We start from the raw sequence: 23,687 nt of genomic DNA on the forward strand, positions 1-23,687 counted from the left end.
TCTAATCGTGTAGGGTCCAACCATTACTGTCACGAGCCCAGGAGAGGCGCTGCAGCAAAGGCACTCGCGTCAGTCGTCTGTTTTCGTATCCCATTAACGCCAAATTTCGCCGTATGTCCCACAGGGATTGCTGCAGTCGTTTCACTCCATGTTGCTTTTCTGTTAACACTGACAACGGTCGTTTAGCAAAGGCCGTCATGAAACTTGGTATTCTCGGGACACTCTAGATACCGTGAACCTCGGAATACTCATTTCCCTAACCATTTACGAAATAGAACGTTCCCCGCGTCTAGTTCCAACTACCATTCCGCGTTCAAAGTCTGTTAATTCCTGTCGTTCGTCCATAATCACGTCGGAAACCTTTTCACGTGAATCATTTGAGTACAAATGTCAGCTCCGTCAGTGCATTGCCCTTTCATACCTGCGTACGCGATGCCACTGCTATCTGCAAACGTGTATATCGCTATCCCATTACTTTTGTCACCTCAGCGTATTTCTTTAGTCAGTGTTCCGTCACTAAATCTCGCTGCAGGCACGAATATTGTGTTGGATGAGTGAATGTCCGGATGGAAAATACTAGGCATAGTTGTTGAAAAATTTTGTTGTATAAATGTTGCAACACTTAGGTCAAATTTATTGTGGGATACTGTTCATGGAAAGTCGTTCGGGCAAATCATGCCTCCAGAATGAAGTAGCAGAAGTAAATCCGAATATGAGTCTGAGAGATGAAAATCAAATTCGAAATCAATGTTTCCAACCGTTGCTTTGCTTTGTCGTACGTGTAAATGTGCTCCACTGATTTACTTAAAAATTCAATATGCGGCGCGTATTTATACATTGTTGTCGATCGTTCACTGTTTCCCGTCCAGTGTGATAAGCGATCGAGAAAGACAAAAACTGAAGAGGAGGCTGTGCTCTTGACACGTATCCTGACTTGATCTCTGTAGCCCTCTCGAAGAACGAATAAGAATACAGTGTGATATGCTCTTGACGAGACACTGTACTGGCTGTTCCCAACTCACATATTCGGAATTCACCCGTCTTGACTGAAAGCTCAAGAATTCCCTTGCCTATCTCCGCAATTTCGCGAACATTTCTTTAACGTTCGTGTGGCGATTGAGCTGCCAGAAACTGCGTAAGTTCCTCTTAGTTTAAATAAATAATTTTGTGAAACAGCATAGAGCCACTAATCTGATTTTGTTTCTATGAAACAGCCGCTTATACCAAATGGAGGCGTGCTTCCTTTTGGGATAGGAACCCCCTTGTATTCCTAAGCCGCAAGAAAGGCAACTATGGACACACATCCTCTCGTGAGTCACGCTTCATGAATCAGGGGCGGATCCGTTATCTAAATTTACCGCGCCCTGTAGAGACGCCGGAAACGAGGGGTCGGAATCCAGGCGCCGAGAAATTCCTCAGCCTCAGCGTGCCAGAGGATTGTGGCTTCTGCAAACAACGCTTCCGAGAACATCTCAGCAGGCTTTATGCGTTAAGGCTGCGAGGCTGTGTTCATGGAAATGTCTGCCGCGATGTCTCTCTCTCTCTCTCTCTCTCTCTCTCTCTCTCTCTCTCTCTCTCTCTCTAGCACTGCATCTTTACTTTTACTCATTTGAAAGTTTCCTACGCTTTCCAAGTCTTCCAAATGTTAAACGATGTTCCACCAGTGACCACTTCGCACTTTCGTTTCACGAGGCGTGTGACCTCAGAAGACGTAATACGTACGCACTAACTGGCTTAGAGTACTTCATGAGAAATCTCTTCTTGGGGTAAAATATGCTGCCTCCTCAAGCTGTCACGGACGTCTATAAGAAAACCGAACACTCTACTAAGATTACGAGAGCACTACCTCAATTAACTGCGCTGATGAAATTGGAGCAGTTGATTGACGGGTACAACTCTTATAAAACTGATAGTAAAAAACGATATTTGATCGGATTAGCAAAATCAATTCTGGACTAACATGTAAAAATACGACAGCCAAAATTACATCTTCGTGGTCCCTCAGTTGTCGCGTGTAAACGTGTTGTGTACGTCATTCAGCCACGTCATACGAGGTCTATTCAGAAAATAATCTAACACTCTGAATTAGGCACAACGGAGCTCTTAGTGATATGCGGTTGGCAGCACTAACTTGCGCTTTACCTCCTTTGTAAGCTCGTGTTTTTTGAGTGTTGATATCGTGTTACTTTTCGTGATATTGAGTACAACGTATTTGTTAGTGGCGATTTTCTGAAGCAACGATGCAACGTAAAATTTCGCGTGCAACTCGGGAAAACTTTTACAGAAACATTTCAACTTCTGAAACAAGCTTACGGATATGATGCTCTGGGTCGAACGCGATGTTACAATGGTTTTTATGATTTAAAAGTGATCGTCTGTCCTCTGAACATGATCCTCGATCGGGAAGGCTTTCCACTTCCACTTCAACTTCTATCATGTTCAGAAAATCAAAGATATGGTGCGTGAAAATCGCAGATTGTCTGAGAAATTGCAGAGGTCCTTACCATCTGAAGTTAGTCATTCCATGAAAGTTTGACGGAAAAACTGAACATGCGTAGAGTTGAAGAAAAAATTGTCTCGTTTGAAACAAGAGAAAGAAGGTAATGAACGTTCTTTGGGAACTCCATGAGCAAGTCATTGGCCAATGACGATGCAAAATTCAAACAAAGGATCATAACAGTCAAGCAAAGACGCAGAACGGTAACGAAATCTGGGTTTACGGCTACTACATTGTGACAACAGTTCAGACCTCACAATGATTGGCAAAGATCCCCAAGACAGCACGTCAGTAGCGATCCAATGTCAATGGTGATAGGTGCTTTTTCCGACTTCACTGGAATTGAGCAAGGTGAACCAGTGAAGCGTGTGTGCTGTCAAAAGGCATTTTGCAACAGTTAAGTGAAAAGACCACAAAAAGGAGACCAGAGTTGTGGCACCATGACAGCACACCCTCACATTCATTTCTCAGCTCATCAGTTATGCCAAACATCAGATCACGTTCCTCTCGCAGCCTCCTAACTAGTTAGAGCTGGCTTCCTGAGAATTATTATTTCCAAAATTAAAACAGTTTTCAAAGTATTGAGGATATCGAATCAAATTTATCAGATACCATAAATGCCGTGTCAAATGAAGCTATCCAGGGCTGCTTCGCGGAATGGAAACACCGCTAGGAAAAGTGGGTATAGGGGAGTACTTTGAAGGGAATGACTGACAATCTGTATATTAATAATGTTAAAGGTTCTGTTTTTTTCTGAACAAACCTCCAGATCATGCACGGGGGCTTCTGTTACTGTCACAAGGCTATATTGTCTAGTCATTGTAATACACTGAGCGAGATGCTCAGGTTAAAATATTGGCCTCATACCAGGAAGACTTAGTTAAAATCTGTCCTGCCATCCTAATGGGTTTCCGTCGTTGCCCTAGCGACCATCAGCTACGGGATCGTACCAAGGAAACTGCTATATTTCCGCCTGCAAAATGAGACCTAAAAGGCTTTACAATGTTTTTAAAAAGCATCTAAAAGCTTTAAAGTGATTCTACAAAATATTTGTGCAGAGATAAGATATTGTATAATTTTATGCATGGAAATAACTCATGAAGTTGTTTGGACTGTCACGTTTGCAAATTTTCATTGTGTGAGCCATTAGTCACACGGCACGCGACCAGTCCATAGTCCAATACAGCTTTCACTTGCTCCAGTGTGGCCACATAGACGTAACACATCTGCGCTAATACGTCATCGTAAGTCAGCGATGTTGTGGGGATGCAGAGATGTGAAAACAATCTTTGATGTAACCCAACAGTTAAAAATCACTCGGTTGGGCGAACGTGGGAAGGCATGCCAGCTAATGCAGATTGCCAGCTAATGCACGATCGATCCACTGTTATAGTACGCAAGAACTCAGGAACATCGTTGTGGCAGACCAATGGAGCATAATCCTGTTGAAAAATGAAATTATCACTGTCCTCTAGTAATCACAGAACGAGCCTCGCTGAAGCATGTCCCGGAAAGAATATCTTACGATCATTGCCTCTGCAAATCTTGAGAAAACACCTTGACATTAGAAAGCAATGTGGGGATTCGTTTCTCCTCATATTCGCACACTGTGCCGCTTTACTACACCGTTCAGCTAAAAAGTGGTCTCATCGCTGAAAATAAACTTGCTGGAGAAATCGTCTTCCGTCAATCGCTGCAGGCTATGCAAAACGGTTTCCGTAAACGTTTCATCGCTTTGTGGAATGGCTTGGTGCACATGAATCCGATGTGGTTCCATCTGCATTCCCTCGGCACGTGCTAAAGAGTTGGTCGTGGAAATCCTAGCCCGCGCTGGCACAAGACGCTGAGGGCTTCAGATGAATGTTTCCCTGATCCGTTCAACCTGTTCCTCAGCTGGCTTGTATGAACTATGAGGTGAACACGATTTTAGAGCACGAAAGAAAACTTTATATATCGCTGTTTTTTTTTTCTTCTTATTGCACAGCACTGAAGATTTAAGAAGCTAGCAACTTAGCAAGATTATAGTACGCATTACATAAAAGCGTGTTTGACATGCCCAGAGAGAGAGAGAGAGAGAGAGAGAGAGAGAGAGAGAGAGAGAGAGAGAGAGAGAGAGAGGTGGGGGTAGGCGTCATTGTAAAACTTTCACGTCCATTCTGAACAGACAAATGCAAATCAACAAAAATACATTCCGTTGTCCTCCGTAAAATTACTCAAGAATTTCACACAATGAGCGTTTAACAGAAATGAAAGAGGATTTTACTCTCAACATTGGTTGAGTGGAAAATAAAATAATGGTTAATTTACGGGCCTATTTACAGGAAGGAAAACCTGAAACGGAAAATCTCTTTCGATACGCTTTATTTTTAATATGTAGAGGCAGGGACCAATGAATGTATTTAAGTAGTATGCGCCGTGGCCAGGACAAAATTTTCACTCGCGCATGTGGAGTTCGCTGTTTCTCTTTCTTGCACATGATCCGTTGCTTGTTCTTTACTTCGGCTAATCCCTCTCAAAGTACTTGGGGATTAAGTTCCCCATGTCAGGATCCTCATGGCAGTTCCCTTGGTTGTGCGGAGCGTGTGCTGCAATCGGTGTGGTCCTTTCGGGTGGTGCGGTCACTCCAGTATTCGGCGCAGGCGCACGCGCATGTAACTCGAGCAGGATCTGTTCTAATTTTGTCGAGGGGCGTCTTTCGGGGCAGAAAATAGCTCGTGTGCCTCAGTGGGGGGCATCGTCACGAGCCAAATATGGCGGCTGGCCAATGGGCGCGAGTCCCCTCCACAACTACCAGTCGGCCGTCTGCACTATAGCAGGAACGACAGCTGCGTTCCAGGCGGAAAACCCATCAGCTGGAAGTGGCGGTGTTAGGGGTGGTCGGGTCATGGGAGGGGTGGGGTAGTGTGTTCAGATTTACCGCACGAGTCATCATCTATGGCCCCCTTAGTCACGCGGTTTTCGTCGTCGCTAATGCCAAGGGATGAGGCCAGTGCTCCGTCGCCGGTCGGCCGGCAATGCCGCGCCGCAACGGGAATGTCGCGGTTCGAACCCCGCTCGCGGTAACTTCGCGCCGTCGACAAATGGCAGACGCGTCGGGTAGTTCGGGTGGACGCCGCGGCGGTGCGCCACCCGCACGGGAACACCAACCTCAACAGGGTTACCACAACCGCCGCTGGCGGCAGCACCGGAGAGGCGGTGGCCGCGGTGGTTGGCGGCGCGGCCGCGGCGCAGCGCGCGGAGCGCAAGACAGCGCCGTGGGAGCGTCAGCAGTCCAAGATGGCAGCCGTGGGGTGCTGACGGCTATGGCTGACAGTCCTGGAAGAGGAAGTTTAAGGTCTCCACAATTACCGTCTGGAAACGACAGCTTGACACCCCCCAGGGGCAGGGGATTAAGTCGGCATCCGGCAGCCAGAAGCCCCTTGGTCGAGCGCAATCGCGCTCGTAGAAGAATTTCAGAGGCCTTAGCGACCGCTAATTCTGCAAGCACAACTAGCGTCTCCGTCGCAGAGGAAAGTGTTACGAATCGGCTCCATGGCAACATTGGCAGTAGAGATGACAGCACCAGAACGCAGCCGCTACAGCAGCATTCAACTTCTGTCCCACTTCTGACGCCGCCGCCAAGTGAAGATGATCCAAACGTAGACATACGAAACATTGAGAGACCAGCTGCTGAAGGTAGCAGCCAAAGTGACCCTGAAGAAGCGCACGACCCCGAGACCGAAGAACTCTCACGCCTGCGTTGCACAAGCGAGAGAACAGAAGTCATCGCCGAAAGAGAAATAATTCGACAGAGGAGATGCGCCGATTATCCTGGCTTCGCTTTCGGATCGTCTATATTTGGTTCCGATACTATGATGAAGTTCAACATCATAAGAAATGAACTTCAGAACATTAAAAACTCACAGCTAAAAAGGGTTAGTATGAATTTGTGTTAAAAGTGAAATTGAATGTGCCGTGTACGTGAGGAGGACGGTAGTGTTTATTTAGAGTGACAGCTGTCCGAACACGTGCCGTATCTGCAAACATTAGCTGGTTGTCGTACGTCAGCTGATATATACTTACAAACACAAGTAAAGCGTGTCATAACGATTGTCACGTGATAAACCACGAGAGCCAATAGCATTCGCGACGACGTGGGTGGGGGTATGCTGACACTGCTAGTAGAGTAACCTCCGGGAAGTAAAGCACGTACATATGTTACTCATGTTTCGTAACACGACGGGTACTCAAGGGAAATCTGAATAGATTACTTGACATTCACCTCATTGTGTCCTTCATAAAATAGGTTATGAGGAACACTGTGCAGTTCAGTCAGGGACTGGACAACGATAAAAATGCCAAATTTGGAAACCTATAATCTTACAATATATCTAGAAGCTAACATTCTTCGACTTTTGCGAAATTTAAGACGGAACTGTTACGGATTTTCGTATCAACAGTATGGTCACTTAACCTAAAGCGTGCGCCCGTTCTCTCTCTCTCTCTCTCTCTCTCTCTCTCTCTCTCCCTATTCATCACGTGTGTGTGTGTGTGTGTTTTAATTAACCTGCAAAATTATTTTAACAGATTGCTGCACCGTCTTAAAACTGTCTCGCCAATCAATTGAGAATATTTTAATGAGTAGCAAAAACGTTCCATGCTTAAAGCCGACACGCATTGATAAGAGGCAAATAACTTAGATATAAGAGTGGGTGGTTAGATACATTAAGCATAGAAATAATTGTTACAATGTATACTATGTACTGTGAGTAACACGATTTAACGATTCATACACTTAATATTGAAATGTCTTCTCGTGCATTACATACTAGACATTACTCACATACTGATGCAATCTTCTATGTAAAGCCGGAAATGTTGCAGAGCATTGTTATATAGTCAGGTATTTGATCTGAATTTTCACTGAAGGTTCTCACTGGTTTTCACATTTGCAACTGGATGACTCACATGGATTTAAATTTTCCGGCATATTCAGTCTACGCGATTCATTCGTCATTTGTTCGCTGCCCCTCCCTATTGCCTTTGACGGCACCCTGCCGCGGATTGATACAATGATGAGCTTTCCTGAATGTGTGTGTGTTCAAATTCTGATTTCATACGTTACTTGCAATTACTTGTTTCAGTTGGGTGGTTTTGAAATGTTATCTGTAACCAGCGTCTACAGGTTTCGTTTTAGATTCACACTAACAATGAAGTGATCCTTTTTCGGAACAGTAAGAGGAGGGACTAGTTTTACGGGCGTAGGGAGAAACCACCTTGCGCGCGCTGTGCTGTTGCCACTGCTTCGACAACAGACCGCTTGGTGGAGCGCTGTTCGCGTACCGTGGAACGTTTGCTTGTCGACCACAGCAGTTGCAGTCGTAGCCACCATCTTGCGTTCATACAGTGTGTGTAATCTCGTAACTGCAAGTGGAACCGGTAACTCACTCGAGTGTAGATAGTGAAAGGTAGAGAGAATTTCCGTCGTGTGAATCGACGATCTCGTTTTCTTTGATCTTCGACTTTCGGGCGCGAATTTTCTTTCGGCAATATGACGACTAACGTTCAACAGGGCACGCTGTTAGATGTGCTCAAGAAAAAGATGCGGCAGACGAAAGAGGAGATGGAGAAATACAAAGATGAATGTGAGGAGTACCATAAAAGATTGCAAGTCGAAATCCGCCGCCGTGAAGAAGTGAGTAATCAAAACTCTAATATCAGTTGTATTACTGTGAGAAGTGTATTTTGGAATTTTGCTTAAGGAATGCTGTCATTCTAACTTGTTCTCATTTTATGTTGAGCTTTAGAGACACTAAGATAGCTCGTGTGGCCGTTCGTTGCGAAAACTGCTACTCGCTAAGGGGACATAACTTGACCTGTCTTCGACGAAGGCTATTCACCTTTTATCGATTCTTGAGGCAAAGGCTGTAAAGTGAAGTATCACGCAGAGGGCAAGGTTTCGGGGTTGTAGAATTGACAGTTGGTAGCCACATTTGAAGAATTGTATGCGGTTAACCGTGCTGGATGTAGTGGTACAAATGCGTAAATTTTTAATGTGGATAAAACATTTTTCACTAAGAACAGTGAGAACAATATCTCTTCATGATTCTCGTTGAAACTGCACCCCTTGTTGGAATGTACATTACTTTGAGTAGATACCTGTTATAAGGTACACAAATCGAACGTATTTCCGTTAAAGTACGAAGCAAGAAATCATTGCAAAGCGGAAAGTCATAAGTGAGAGTCTCAGAGAGCAATTGTAAGACCTCTCAATCATTCTTTTGATCGGCCGCATTAGTTATTTTTTGACCGTCTGCTATGACCTCATTTCCCGCTACTGATAAGCGCCTGGGCGTACTGAACCACCTCGTCCTCACGTAAAATTAGTGAAGTTGTATTTCGGGCGGTTACTGCTACAGTCTCAAAACACTCCTTATATTTGCTTTTTAGTGGGTTGATGGCCGATACTTAAGACTTGAATAGTCTTACTGGACAGACTCGATTGAGGAAGAGCCGCACCACATGGGCGCGGTCGCTACCACTCAATGCAAAGCGTGCCACTGCTTAAGATTCTAGTTCTACACGATCAGGATTCATGATGAGACGACTGTATCCTGTAAAGTTAATGTGATTGCGTCCTGTTTCTTCGGTTTTTTTAGTGCAGCGCAAGTTTATTTCAACCGTACGTTAAAGAACAAAATTTTGTTCACATGTTCTGGGCAAAGTAACTTGTTTAATCCTGGAGTGCAATTCAACGAAGGCGCTGCGAAATTGTCGACAATTGTCAGCGCAGTCTTAGTATAAACAATCGCTAACAGTTCAGTCTCTTATGATGCATAGAAAATACGAAAGCAAAAATTCAAATGTATAATAATCTATTTGGACAATTGCTCATAGGGGATACAAACCATTATCACGAGTAAGAAATTTGACGGCTGTAATATTTTATTCTTAGTTCAGATAAGAATGGTAATATATAACTATTATGTGAATGCGGGTTGGCGACAGTGAGCAGTCATGTGGCACACTGTACACACTGTGTAGTAGTAATTATTTACATAATGCCATGCAAAATTCCAGTCGTAAATATTAATATACAACCAGTCTGCGCAACAATAGCATATAAACTTTTAAATTAAGTACTTAAGAGCTTAAACTTATGTTGCCCGGTCTTAACTGGACTTATTTGGCCGCATGCGATTTGTCGCGCATAATTTTGTTGTCGGATGTGCATACGACGTGATGAAATTTTGCTTTCTCAGTGCATCGGAAAATACGCTACACTTATGTGTACGCTTTCTAGGCGGCCAGATCAGTATGCAAAATGTGTACGGTGCTTCAGTTATTAAAACAACAAATACAAACGTGGAACTTTTTTTATGTGTATAGGTTGTAGATAGCTACCGATTTGCAGTCGTACTTGAGAACAGTGTAAAATTTATGCAAGTTGTCTCCTCCCCCCCCCCCCCCCCCCCCAACCCCTCAGTTTCGATTGCTCTCTGTGATGTTAAAAGAGCAAATTTGTGAAGGTAAGCCCGTGATGGTTAGCCAATTCACGCCAGTTTTATATCAGCAACAGTACAGTAATTCCCATGTTGCGCAGTGTCGTGGACTCTTGGTTCTTAGCTTGACACAGGAATTGGGTCGTATATCATAAAAGGAAACGGAAGGAGACGATGTTGCGGAATGCTGTGTCGTTTCGAAAACTGTCTACCTCAGCTCTCTAGCGCATTTGCTCACAGGGGCTGACAGTGTTTAGAGATGGTTTCTGTTATTGAAGAAAGCTCGTGTCACAAGTGAGAGCCTAACTTATAGGCTTTTCAACTCTATACAGACAATTTGAAATGGACATATCAGATCCAGGGACCGTATATTCATTCTTGTACTTTTTGGAGCTCCATGGAGGTCTGGTATTGGATTGTGTGGGGGTGATCAGTGTGACCTTAACAGTTGCTGCCAGCAAAATTTTCATATCAGAACTGTTGTACCATTCATTTACGACAGCAGCGAAATATTTCCGAGTTATCAATTTGAGGAAGAGAAGACATTACAATGTTTTATCCCAATACTCTTTGATTGCTGGGCTTTCATAACAGGTTATAGGAACAGGCAACGACGGTTACCAGTGTGTGGAAATTTTAAGTTCTCTTGTTACTAGAAATATCATGTTGCCATTGAGAACAGGTTAACAGAGTAGATCAGTTTATCTTATCGGGCGATGTAGATGTATCACAGTGGTTGACACTGAGTATAGGGGTGAGTACCCTGCTCACACACACACACACACACACACACACACACACACACTAATTCCCTAAATCATTGAAGTAAATCCAGGAGTGTTTACTGTTCAGTAAAGCGCTGCCTATTTTTACTCCATCCATGACGAGCCATAGTTTATGTCCAGTTTTTAGTGCTATCAGCATAGACCAGAAATTTCTCGTCTACCTTCCTGTTTAAACTTAGGCCGCGAAGTGTAGGTAACTAGTATTTTACCGATTGAGCGTAGTCATATTTGTTTGTTAGGAATAGACTTTCTGTAGTTAAGACATAATTCCATCTTCGCCTTTGGTAGTAAACCACAATTAGTTGTTAATAAAAGCTAGTTGAAATTGTTACTTTCCGACGCTTGGGAATCTTTCTATATCTTCTTTAAACATCCCGTTTACTACCGCTGGTGGGTGACGCGGGTTGCTAGCGGTGCTTTGACACTTTTAGTTCTAGCTTCACATGCGATCGGTTGCAGACAGTGCTTGGTAATCATAAAGCTGAATTTCATTCATACCTTGTCATTATCGTGTGGAGATTTCGGAAACTATGTGGTTAACTTTTGGTAACAGAAATAGCTAAATTAGCCTTAATACAATGTGTATTGAAGAAGTGAAAAACTTTTGGGAATAGTGCCTGGAGTATAAAAAAGTTTGTCAATGTTATTTGCTTATGTGTAGTTAGTTTCGAGGCAGTGTTTTTAAGTCGGCAATGTTCGACCACAGTACATAACAGACCGTTGGAAGGGGAGGGGGGTTCATTACGTACAGCAGAACTTAAACATTTCAATGTGCAGAGTGTCGTAACGAACCTTACCAGGTCACTGAGCAGGTAAAAGAACACAAATTTCTTGCTTTCCACGCTCACCTGACGTAAATCAGACACCTCTTCAGATTTACCCAACACCTGCCGATTTTTGAAGCAAGTTTTCCTGCCTCAGTTACGGAAGAATGACCAGTACACACGACGCCTGGTATATGCTGAATGTTTGGAACGTACTGAAATTTTGTATTCATGTATGACACTTTACATATGAGATGTGGTGTGTGCCATTCGTAAAACGTAGTGATTGGTGGGTGCTCGGAACATTTGATTTAAATGGCATACTATGCGTCAGCCAAAATCTTTGTGCTACGTTTGACAGTTTTCTTATGTTATTCCTGGGGGGGGGGGGGGGGGTGTTAGAGTACTACTGCATGGTTTCGATGTGCCCTGCATTCTCCAGAGTAGCTCTTTCGCCAGTTCTGGGAAACGTGCGGAGCCAAGTGGTTCCAAGAAGTGAGCCAGCTGTAAGCTATGTAGCTAGCTGCCAGCCCTATGGAGTGTTGTACCGTTCGCTCGCGTTAGCAACGCCTCTTCTCGTGGCCTGCGGTTGCGTCACAGACCCGCCCAGCTCTGCTCGCTTATTTGCTCATAGCTTAGCTGAGAGGCGCGTAAGGAACACATACGATATAGTCGTTCTCAGTGCATGGTATCTTCAGAACTTTGTGTTGGTGGCCGGCGTGATTAGTGATTCTGTTTCACTTACTGTTGTAATATCTCGCGACAATATTATTTAAACTAAATGGTTTATTGCCAGCTTATGGGGAAACTGCTATTTCTCTTAGATTAGGTTATGGCACAACACCGTTGCCCGCTTGCAGTTAAGCCCTGCTCCACAGTGGGGTGCAACATCACAGGAACTATCACTTGTCCAACAAACGACCATGGAAGCCTTCCGGTGATTTCCCATACATCCCCACCCTCCGTCGTGTTCCTTTGTATCTAGGCAAGTTTTCCGCATTTGGATGTGTGTATTTTACAAATGCTGTTGAAATTGTTCCACAAGTTCATGCCTTCTTTACCAAAACCACCCCTATGTATAGTTTGTTTCAGAACTCTTAGCATTGTCTGTCTCGAATGCTATGGATTCGGTGCTAATATTTGTCGTTTCCATCTAGTTTTGTCACCTCCCCTTCACTATCTCAACCCCTACAGGCGATTTGACATCAGAACTCAAATCACCCAACATAGCAAGACCAAACCATAGAAACGACACAAATATCGGTTATTTCTAATTATTGTAACAATTTACTCCCATCGGTGCTCACCCCACTTCTGGTTCTCCTCCCTATGCATTTTTTCCAGATTTCAAGTCTCATTTGTACCAATTTTGATTGCATATGTCAATAGTGGCTTACGCGAAATTTTGCCACTATGCTACAATGTGGTGGTCTGTATCCTTTTGAGTTACAAAAATAGTAATCATAAGCAAATTGAACACATTCATTTTACATTTATAAAATGAACAGTTTAAATATAATTAAGTTTATAATTATTTGATTTTTCGTAAATGTTGGTGACACCAAGGTTCGAAGCCGCGCCAACTAATTACTAGTCAAGGTAGCGAACCACTCACGCACAGAACAGTTTAATTGCTCCTCCGAACCCCTCATACACTATGCTAAGTTACTCAGTTTCAAAGACTAATAATTAACCTGGTGGTGAGAGCAACGTAGCACTCACACACTCGTAGTGTTGAAAGGAATGACATCGGAGCATCCAAAGTCGAAACAGACGGCTGCGTCCTTTCTCAGTTTCTACCCATCAGGGAGAAAGCCCAAAAAAATATGTTTCAGTCTTTTATTTGGGTACTAGAACGTTTTCGAAAAGAGATGGTGTCCTTTTAGAGCCATCTCGGCTCGCATTCGAAGAGGCATAATTTTTGCCACTGTATGTAATGTGAGGAGAGCAGGGGGCGGGCGATATCGCGTCAGAGATTGGAAACGAGTTGTCAGTATGGAAGTGTTTTTGGATGTGCCTACATATAGCTCCCTGAAAGATTCTCTGTGATCAGTCTACACTTCCTTAAAACCTACTGGGTTAGTGATCGTGGTGTTAACTATTCAACAATCCGTTGCAATGTGTGGCACTGATGTGATTGAATCCCTGAGAGACCATTTGGGACTCGAGCCCTGCAGATTTAATAGCTAGTGCTTGAGAACATTAACATTCCATTGTATACTAACTTATGTTCTTGCATTGTACGTGGTTGTATTACGCTTTTGTAGGCGAAGTAGTAGAGACCTATGAGAGAGGATTCTTTTCAGAACTAAAAAGCTCTAAAAATGCCTTCAAAAGTATTTAGTAACTCGGTCTTTGGACGGTTTAAGAATGAAAGCAAATATCAGCAGTAAACAATTTGTAATGAAAATTTGCGAGCTCTCATCCTCGTTTCTTCTCTCCCCCCTTTTTTTTCTTTATCCATCCATTCCCTTCTCCTGTCACCTCTTCTTTCTTCACACATGTCTAAGAAGAAAGACTGATTCTCAGTTGTTGTACATTTCCTGTGTTACATGCATCTGAGGGGTGGTATAAATTTTGCCGAAGAATGTTATTTTCCTGGCTCTTACCCATTTCACATGTATAATTTTGTGCAGAACTTCAATCAGATTTGTGATCGACAAGTAACTGCAAGGCTTAGGACTTCAAATACCAGCTGCATGCATTAAAAAGGTCTACAAGAAGAGATGGTTTTCCGTCTGTTTTTTTAAGAAACTTTGTAGAACATTATGATGAGATGGGAAGCATTCAGAAAATAGTGAATGTGTATTTTGCTGCAACCTGGTCTAGTCTGCTCCACTTTCACAGAGTGCATTTTGATTGCTGCAGTTGCTTTTTATCAAGTAGATTGTAAAAGCTTTTTTGATTTTGTAGGCATATCTCACATACCTCTAGAATCTCTGAACCATTGATGGTGTAAAGTATGTGTTATGCATCATGTTCTTGTTGTTAAATTCAGAGACTGGTTTAATGCAGCTCCCCATAGTACTCTAGTGTGTGCAAGCTTCATTATCTCGGACTAACTACTGCAACCTACATCTTTCTGAATCTGCTTAGTGTATTCACTCTTGATCTGCCTCTGATTTTTATCACCATCACCCCCCCCCCCCCCCCCCCACATGCACACGCTCTCCCCTCAGATTCTAAATTGGTTTTTACCTTAATGCCTCAGAACTGTCCTACCATCTGAATCCTCCTCCTAGTCAAGTTGTGCCAAAAATTAATCTTGTCCCCAATTTTATTCAGTAGCTCCTCATTAGTTACGTGATCTATCCATCTAATCTCCAGCCTTTTTCTATTTCACCGCATTCTGAAAGCTTCTATTCTCTTCTTGTCCAAACTGTTTATCGTCCATGTTTCACTTCCATACATGGCTACACTCCATACAAATACTTTCAGAAATGAATTCCTGACACTTGAATCTATACTCGATGTTAACAAATTTCTCTTCTTCAGAAGCACTTTCCTTCCCATTGCCAGTCTACATTTTATATCCTCTTTACTTCGAGCATCATCAGTTATTTTGCTCTCCAAATAGCAAAACTCCTTTACTACTTTAAGTGTCTCATTTCCTAATCTAATTCCCTCAGCATCACCCGACTTAATTCGACTACATTCCATTATCCTTGTTTTGCTTTTGTTGATGTTCATCTTATATCCTCCTTCCAAGACACTGTCCATTCCGTTCAACTGCTCTTCCAGAATTAAAACGTCATCAGCAAAACTCAGATTTTTTTGTATTTCTTCTCCATGGATTTTAATTCATGCTTGAGGTTTCTTTTGTTTCGTTCACTGTTTGCTCAATGTACAGATTGAATAACATTGGGAGAGGCTACAACCCTGTCTCACTCCCTTCTCAACCACTGCTTCCCTTTCATGCCCCTCGACTCTTATAACTGCCATCTGGTTTCCGTACAAATTGTAAATAGTCTTTTCCTCCCTGTATATTACCCCTGCCGTCTTCAGAATTTGAAAGAGAGTATTCCATTCCACATTGTCAAAAGCTTTCTCTAAGTCTACAAATGCTAGAAACATAGGTTTGCCTTTCCTTAATCTAGCTTCTAAGATAAGTTGTAGGGTCAGTATTTCCTCGTGTGTTCCAAAATTTCTACAGAATCCAAACTGATCTTCCCCAAGGTCAGCTTTCACCAGTTTTCCCATTTGTCTGTAAAGAATTCGTGTCAGCATTTTGCAGCTGTGGCTTATTCAACTCATAATTTGGTAATTTTCGTGTAGTCTGAGTTAATTTTGCCTGTCTTGTATATCTTGCTCACCAAATGCTAGTTTTGTCACGGCTGGCTCTGCCAAGGCTATCAATAGTTGTAATGGAATCAGATTCGTCATGCAGTTTTCATATTTCCCATTTCATCATCTACGTCATCTTCCATTTCCAAAATATTGGCCTCAAGTACATCGCCCTTTTATAGACCCTCTGTATACTACTTCCACCTCTCTGCTGCTTTCCATTCTTTGCTTAGAACTGGTTTTCCATCTGAGCCCTTGATATTCATACAGGTGGTTCTTTTTTCTCCAAAGGTCCCTTTAATTTCCCAGTAACAGTAACTGTCTATATCCCTAGTGATATATGAATCTACATCCTCATATTTGTCTTCTAGCCATCCAAGCTTAGCCATTTTGCACTTCCTGTCGATCTAATTTTTCAGATGGTTGTATTCCTTTTCACTTGCTTCATTTGCTGCATCAATTTCATTCAGTATATCATCTGTTTCTACTAGCCCTTGTCTTTTTACCTACTTGATACTTTGTGCCCTTACTATTTCATGTCTCAAAGTGACCCATTCTTCTTCTGCTCTTTTTTCCCCCGTTCTTGTCAATTGTTCCCTAATGCTCCTTGAAACTTCCTTAAATTCCCACCTTTTTGCAGTTTCTTCATTTTGTGGTCAGTCCACACCTGCTCCTGGAAATGTCTTAAAATTTAAAACCTGCTTCCCAAATCTGTCTTACCATTATATAATTATGTGAAACCTTTCAGTGTCTCCAGGCCTGTTCCACATATACAATCTGCTGTCGTGATTATCAAACTAAGTATTAGCTATGATTAAAGTACGTTCTGTGCAAAATTCTAGCAGGTGATTTCCCTTTCATTCCTTACCCCATTCCATATTCACTTACTACTTTCCCTCTCTTGCTTTTCCTACTATCGAATTCCAGTCCCTCACAACTATAAATTTTTTGTCTCCCTTCACTGTCTGAATATCATTTTGTATTGCATCATAAATTTCTTCAATCTCTTCATCTGCGAAGCTAGTTGACATATAAACTTGTACTACTGTAATAGGTGTGGGCTTCATGTCTATCTCGGTTACAATGTGTTCACTATGCTGTTCATAGTAGCTTACCTGGACTCTTATTTTTTTTATTCATTATGAAACCTACACCTGCATTACCCCTATTTAATTTTGTATTTATAATCCTGTATTTACCTGACCAGAAGTCTTGTTCCTCCTGTCACGGAGCTTCACTAATTCACACTATATCTAACTTTAACCTATTCATTTCCTTTTTTAAATTTTCTATCCTACCTGCTCATTTAAGCGATCTGACATTCAATGCTCCGATCCGTAGAATGCAAGTGATGACATCCTCCTGAGTAGTCCTAACTCGTAATCCGATTGGGGACTATTTTACCCCCAGAATATTTTGCGCAAGAGGATGCCATCATCATTGAGGGATACATTAGAGCTGCATGCCCTCGGGAAAAATTGCGGCTGTAGTTTCCCCTTGCTTTGATTCGTTCGCAGTGCCAGCACAAGAAGGCCGTTTTGGTTGATGTTACAAGGTCAGATCAGTGAGTCATCCAGACTGTTATCCCCTACAACTACTGAAAAGGCTGCTGCCCCTTTTCAGGAACCACATATTTGTCTGGCCTCCATTGTGGTTGCGCCTAAGGTACGGCTATCTGTATGATTGAGACACGCAAGCCTCCACACCAATGGCAAGGTCCATGGTTCATGCGGGCTTACGCATATAAAAAGCAAAGAAAGAAGTGCAAGTTACAGAAAATAACATAAACCAACACTGGTACAAACGTAACTTAAAATCTGGAAAATCACCTTGGGAGAAGTAAAGCACACTCTGCACTGCGGGGGAGGGGGGGCTTCAAATGCAGTCGACAAAACGACAAAAGGTTATATTGAAGATAAAAATGTATTACGCAGATTGAAGATGGGCGAAATTGCGAAATGTGCCTTGGTGTAAATAAAGCTGTATACAAAGTGGCTAGTTGTTGTAGCTCTCAATGTAATTTATTATCCACCCACATAGTGGCTGCTTGCCCCTCATCTCTCTCCCGCAACAAATTCCTCTTCTGTGCCAACATTTTCATCTCAGGGTAGCAAATGCAACTTACGCCATCAATTATTTGTAGGATATATTCCAATCTCCTTCTTCCTGTACTGTTTTCACCCTCTTCAGCTCCCTTTAGTACCACAGAAATTATTCCCTGACGTCTTAACAGATGTCCTATCATTCTGTCCCTTATTCTTGTCACTAAATATTCCCCTCCTTGCCGAATCTTCGGAGAACCACCTCATTCATTAACTTATCAGCCCACCTCATTTTCAACAAGAGAATATAGCAGCTACAGAGCTAGACTACCAGTAGCATGGATAAATTTGTCCTATTAGGCGTTCGTTGTCGATCAGTACGGCAGTGTGTTGCTGCTCTACAGACACCTGTGCAAGGTTAAACAGTTGTATGGAGTTCCGCCCATTGTGAGGAGACGAGGGCCCCGCGCTTTCCTGTTAGTATGCGCGCGCCTTGCGGTTCGCGTCGTTCCTGCGCTTCGTGGCACCTGTTCGTGCCGGCCCTCGGCTAGCGGCGTGCGGAAGCTCCGGCGCTGGGAGTCACTGGGCAGGTGGCAGCGGCCGCTTCAGTCGGTCCGTTCCGTTCGGTTCCCACGGGCGACCCCGCCCTGCCGCACAAAACCGTCAGCGGCCTCCGCCCCCGCGCTTTGTGCTCGCACAATGCTCGGCCGGCCACAGCGGGGCGCGCACGCACAAACGCAGGCCGGAAGCGCCCACGCACATATGCCCAGCCTCTTACAACGGTCCGGTCCTGCCGACGCGCTTTCGTCAACTGCCGGAAGCGACCAGTCGTTGTCTCCAGGGATAAACCGCGTACTGCCAATCCAACATGCGTCTCTAACGCACACACGTTGCTGTGTCGTGTGATGACGCAAAGTTGAACATCCCCGCCAGCTGGCTAGTAGAGCACAGTACATGAACATATTGCAGTGCAAGAACATCGAATAAATGCTCAGCTGTTTGCTGCCACTTATTCGCGAGTACCAGACTAGAGAATCAAACGTATCTGGTTAGATTTCCCGTTAGTCCCGAGGTCTTTGTCACTCGTTACTTCTTACACATGTTTCGTTTATGTGAAAAGTGTAGTCATAGGATATTAAGTTTTCCGTTTTGTACACTTCACAAAACGAAAAAGACGCATCTTAATACTACAGTATCACCGATTCAAAAGTTGGCATAGGTAAAATCAAACAAATACTAGGATGTAACACTTTGTAGCCAAATGAAACTATCACGGAGGATCAATCGTAGGTGAAGCAGGCGGCACATATCGGTTTATTGACAGAATACTAGGGAAATGCAGTCTATCTACAAAGAGTGTGGGAGTGTATACTGAGAATATTATGAATGGTTCCAGGTTGTCTATGAATAAGTTGCTCGCTTGATTATGCACATGTGTGTGTGGGGGGGGGGGGGGGGGGTCGCGAACAAGGGAAAGAGAGAGGGGGGGTATCGTTTCAGATTATCCGTGAACTCGACGAGGGGTATTTGGTTAGGGAGAAAATGTACCCCAGAACTTTGAGAATACCTGACACTGTAGTCGGAAGAGCGTGTTCCATGTCTCATTCGCCCAACTAGAATCTCTGCAATATTCTTTAGAGAAGATCGTCTGCGACCTCTAATGACTTCCACGTAGTGTGTTTGCTTCTTCTTAGAAGTCAGCATATTGCGGTATGTAGCGGAGGGCATTTCTGAGACTATCTTTTCCCCCTTTTCTTGTTCCATTCACGAATGGCGTCGCGGAGAAATGATTGTTGGTAAAGCGCCCCGCGACATCGAACATCTTAAATTTTCTCGCCCTAATTAGTTCACAAGAAGTATGTGGGAGAAAGTAATACGTTGCACGTTTCTTCTTGGAATGAATAAGTGCTCGAAATTAGAAACTTAACCTGCCCGGATTTATCATTGAATCACCATTGGACTAGTTTTTTCCTAAATTCGAATGCAGTAAGAACAAGGCGAGGCCGATGACCAGTACAATACTAAAAGTAACCCAGTAATATTCGCTGGACGACTGGAAAGTTAATGAAATTTTTGATCTCTCACTGCTTAAGTGACAGTAATGGGCAATTGTCGCATCTTGAGCGTACCGCACCTTAAACACAGCTTAGAGAAAAATACTCTGAGCTACTGTCTCATGGGCCGACTCAATTCTAAATCTTGCACTGGTTGTTCTGGATTTTTCCAAATGAAAACCACATTCTGCACTCCACAGTAATCTCTTGTTACAACCTCGATGCTGAAGTTTCTCCCCAGTGCGTCCATTTTTGGATGAATGGTTTCTTTGTTGCTAAGTCTTTCAAAACCTTAATTTGGAGGCACCTCGTGTTTCCTGCTTTATTTATGTTGTTTGTCCTTAAACTTCGAGTCTTGTGATACTAACGTGGGTCTGTGCTGTCCGTCTATGTTACACTGGAAGGGATTGACGGATTTGTGTAGGAAACAATATTGCACTGGCATTTGTCCGACGAGCAAATCACCAGCAATAAACTTTTAGGGCGATGTTAAACGGGAGAGTCCTACGAATGAAACCCCGGTAGGAATTGTATCGTTCATTGAAGGAAATCACTGGAACCAGTTTTGTGGTGTTAGGAACTGGCTCGTTCTGTGTACTTAGTAATGCGGGTTGTTATAATTTTTTAGGGAGGGAGGAGAAAAATTGAGATTTTAGGATTGAAGATGTGTCCTAGATATGCAGTAGTAACTTCTCCACATAAGCCCGAATTAAAAGCGTGTATGGGGGATGGAAGCAACTTCTTAGTCGCTTCTGATATGGCTATTTAAGGAAAAATATACTTAACAGCGGACACAGACGATGACTCTGCCTTTTCCACGAAGGCAGATAATTGATAACAGCTTGCCTTCCTGCGCTGGTCGGTGTTAGTCATGGGATGTTTGCGTTATCGTCTTGCGTAGGTGGCTGACAAGCCAGTATGGCTTGAATGTTATACGAGTATGTAAAGATGGTTGCCAGCTACTGACTCCTGACTTACCGGTCGCAGAGGCGCCCTACAAGGAAAGGAGCGCGACTAAAATGCTAATTGTCGTCGTACATAGTCTGGCTGTCACGCAGCGCCGTTTATTCTGACCCTTACCGTAAAGGGAGCCTGTGAAAAATTCAAACATACTACCGTAATTTGCTGCAGACCTCTCATTTGAGTCATAAATGGCAGAAGGGGACCGTAAACTCTACGGTGTAGATTTTGCTGAAGAAATCTCTAGTCACTAGAGGAATTGAACGTTGTTTTTTCAATAATTAGAAAGGATACTATCTATTAAAACACTCTCATCTCGTGGAACAGTTACAGTGACTCGAAATAATGAGATTACAAGAGCTGCAGGAAAATTTTTTACTAAGAAAAGCGGAATAGTATGTAATCTGACGCATTTGCTGTCGGGAAAAGGGCGGGTGGGCGGCATGACTAAGGCGTATAACATGAAATGGGGTCCGATGATTCAGTATTTTCAGTCATCTGGTGATCTGCTTTCCTTAGTTACAGGGAAAAGATTGAGTGGTTCATCCACATGCTAGCAATATCTCTAAACTAAGCCGCTGTTTGTAGCCAATGTTGTTGCAGGTGATAGTTTTTGTTGCTCGCCTTACATGCCAGTATTTTACTTTGGAATGGCAGTTACCGTGCACTAAGGAATTGCTCGTTCCTAAGATGGGTTTCACGTAAAGACTATTTTATTTGCAGCTTATTGATTATCCAGTGAGGATTCATACGCGAAACATCTGTTCATAGAAAAGTGATGAAGTGCATTCAGATTGCGTTTCTTACTGGTATGCTAGCTGAAAGAAATAAGATTTTTCAAACATGAGCTAGAAAAGAAAGGAATGTGAAACAGCCTCCTACGAACCATAAATTCGGATGTGCCAAGTTGGATATTTAGGTTTTATAGGATTCGAAAAGTTGTCCTTCCTGTTATCCAGTTTCTGGTTTTATGTAAGAGCTAGAGCTTTCGTAGACTTTCCACTTGTTTAATTCTGAACGCTGGCCTGTAATGATGATAGTCAAGATTTTGCGGGAACTACGAGGAAAGACATCGTACATACTACGTACGCAAATGCGCATTGTGTAGGACACTAACTGCGTCTGGCGCCGAGGCTACGGTGTAAGGGGACACTTTTCGTTCATTTACCGAGGCTGCGGCGAGTTGTGTGTGATATCTATAAAATGACGTCACGCCGTCTTGCATGGCAGCGGTGGAGAATCTTATCTCCAGCGGCTGATTACAGCGGCAATTAACTCTTCGCTGGCTGTTCGGCCAGTAGTGGTCGTCGCCGTTACCTCCGTACGTTTCGCGGTGGCAAAGACAGGGCCAGCTTACGAGCATTTGTTTCTCGTGGCTTTAGAAGGTTCTTCTCAAGAAATGTCACTCAAATTTAATCCATTTACAATTGCTCTTACCGCGGGTTGGAATTGCCATTGTGCTATAATGCTCGCACCTCTTCCTTGGTGGACACACACGAATCGTTACTTCTGTGGTGAGATGTTATTCGACGGTATGTCGTTTGATTGCTCCCCAGAAGACACAATGGGTGAATTTTTTACCAGGGTTTCACGGATAAAACCTTTGTTGAACGTGGGGCATACCGGAATGAATTTACACTCTGCAGTACAGTATGCACTGTTATGAAGCTTCCTGCAAGATTAAAACGGTTTACCGGACTCGAACTCGGGATGTTGCCATTAGCTGACATGCTCAACCTGCTGAGATAGCCAAGTGCGACTATTAGCTGTGAGGACTGGTCACGAGCCGTGCCTGAGTACCTCAGTCGGTAGACCATTGCCTCTCCTGCACAGTGTTCTAATTTTCCATATTATTTCGTAGTAGATTCAGTTTGTCAAGCATACACGCGTAAAGCATAAAATTTATGCAAGAGCACGGAGAACATGGTATACAGTGTCATTCCTTGATGGTTATCAACTTCTGGTGTGATGAAGAAGGGTAAAGGTATACAATTTGAGGTAAGGGAACCTGATGCAGGAACGACAGAGACGAAAGTTATAAGCGAAAATCGTTGTGATACCTATGATAGTGGAATCAATCTACTGGTACTGTTGTTGCTAAGTTTGTGGAGTAGGCAACCTTCAGAGGTATGGAACAAAACAAGGAAAAAAATGCCTAGTTGATAACCATTGGCTCTTAAATGCATGACTTAATAGCCAAAAGCACTTGTTAGTCTTACATACTGTAAAACCTCTTCTACTGCAGGCTCTTTTGGTTTCCATATTTTTTGAAGGAAGTAGTATATACCAAAAGTAATAAATGCCCAATAAAGTTGGGCTCTAAAATGCATACCTAAGAGCTATGGGTACTTCATCAGTACAAATGTTTCACAGTATCGAAGAGGACAAGTGAGAATAGCTCTTAAGGTATGCATTTTGGAGCCCACGTTTACAATACTTTCGTTTCGATCCATACTACCATCTCAGAAACTTACCTGCTCTACAGTCGTAGCAACAGCGCTTCTGGTAATATGCATTCCACTGTCAGGCGTGAGAATGATTTTCGCTTTTAACTTTCAATTCGTTCCCTTACCTCTAATGTACATTTACCTTTATCTACCAACCTTGAAAGTATGAATCACCATGCACATTTTTTGCTGTATCACAGAAGGCAAAAGCCTTCAGGGTGCAGATTGCCATCGCCTTTAAGCCTGTAAGAATTTTCCTTGACGTATGTATCTTCCGCTATGTTATTACCATCTAAACAGTAGTATCCATATCTTTGTGGCGCCTGGAAGAATCTCAGTATACAGAATAGTGGCAGTAGTGAGATGGACTGCA

The 23,687-nt window shown here is 43.2% G+C and overlaps 1 protein-coding gene across 27 annotated transcripts in view; it reads left to right on the top strand.

Moving 5' to 3' along the window:
- LOC126281198 (tropomyosin) overlaps positions 1-23,687 on the top strand; it is a 147,722-nt gene that overhangs the window by 72,026 nt on the left and 52,009 nt on the right. For 4 of the 27 annotated variants that reach the window (XM_049979913.1, XM_049979912.1, XM_049979908.1 and 1 more), the window contains exon 1: positions 5,563-6,411. The exons of 11 other annotated variants lie outside the window; for them this stretch is intronic. In XM_049979913.1, coding sequence (XP_049835870.1) covers positions 5,578-6,411 — 834 coding nt within the window. In that variant the 5' untranslated portion in view covers positions 5,563-5,577. Of the gene's footprint in view, positions 1-5,285; positions 6,412-6,655; positions 8,172-23,687 lie in introns of those variants that run through there. 12 more of the 27 variants (XM_049979935.1, XM_049979932.1, XM_049979931.1 and 9 more) reach the window with 10 other exon arrangements.

The sequence above is a fragment of the Schistocerca gregaria genome, chromosome 7 (assembly GCF_023897955.1).
Source record: "Schistocerca gregaria isolate iqSchGreg1 chromosome 7, iqSchGreg1.2, whole genome shotgun sequence".
Taxonomy (NCBI): Eukaryota; Metazoa; Arthropoda; class Insecta; order Orthoptera; family Acrididae; genus Schistocerca; species Schistocerca gregaria.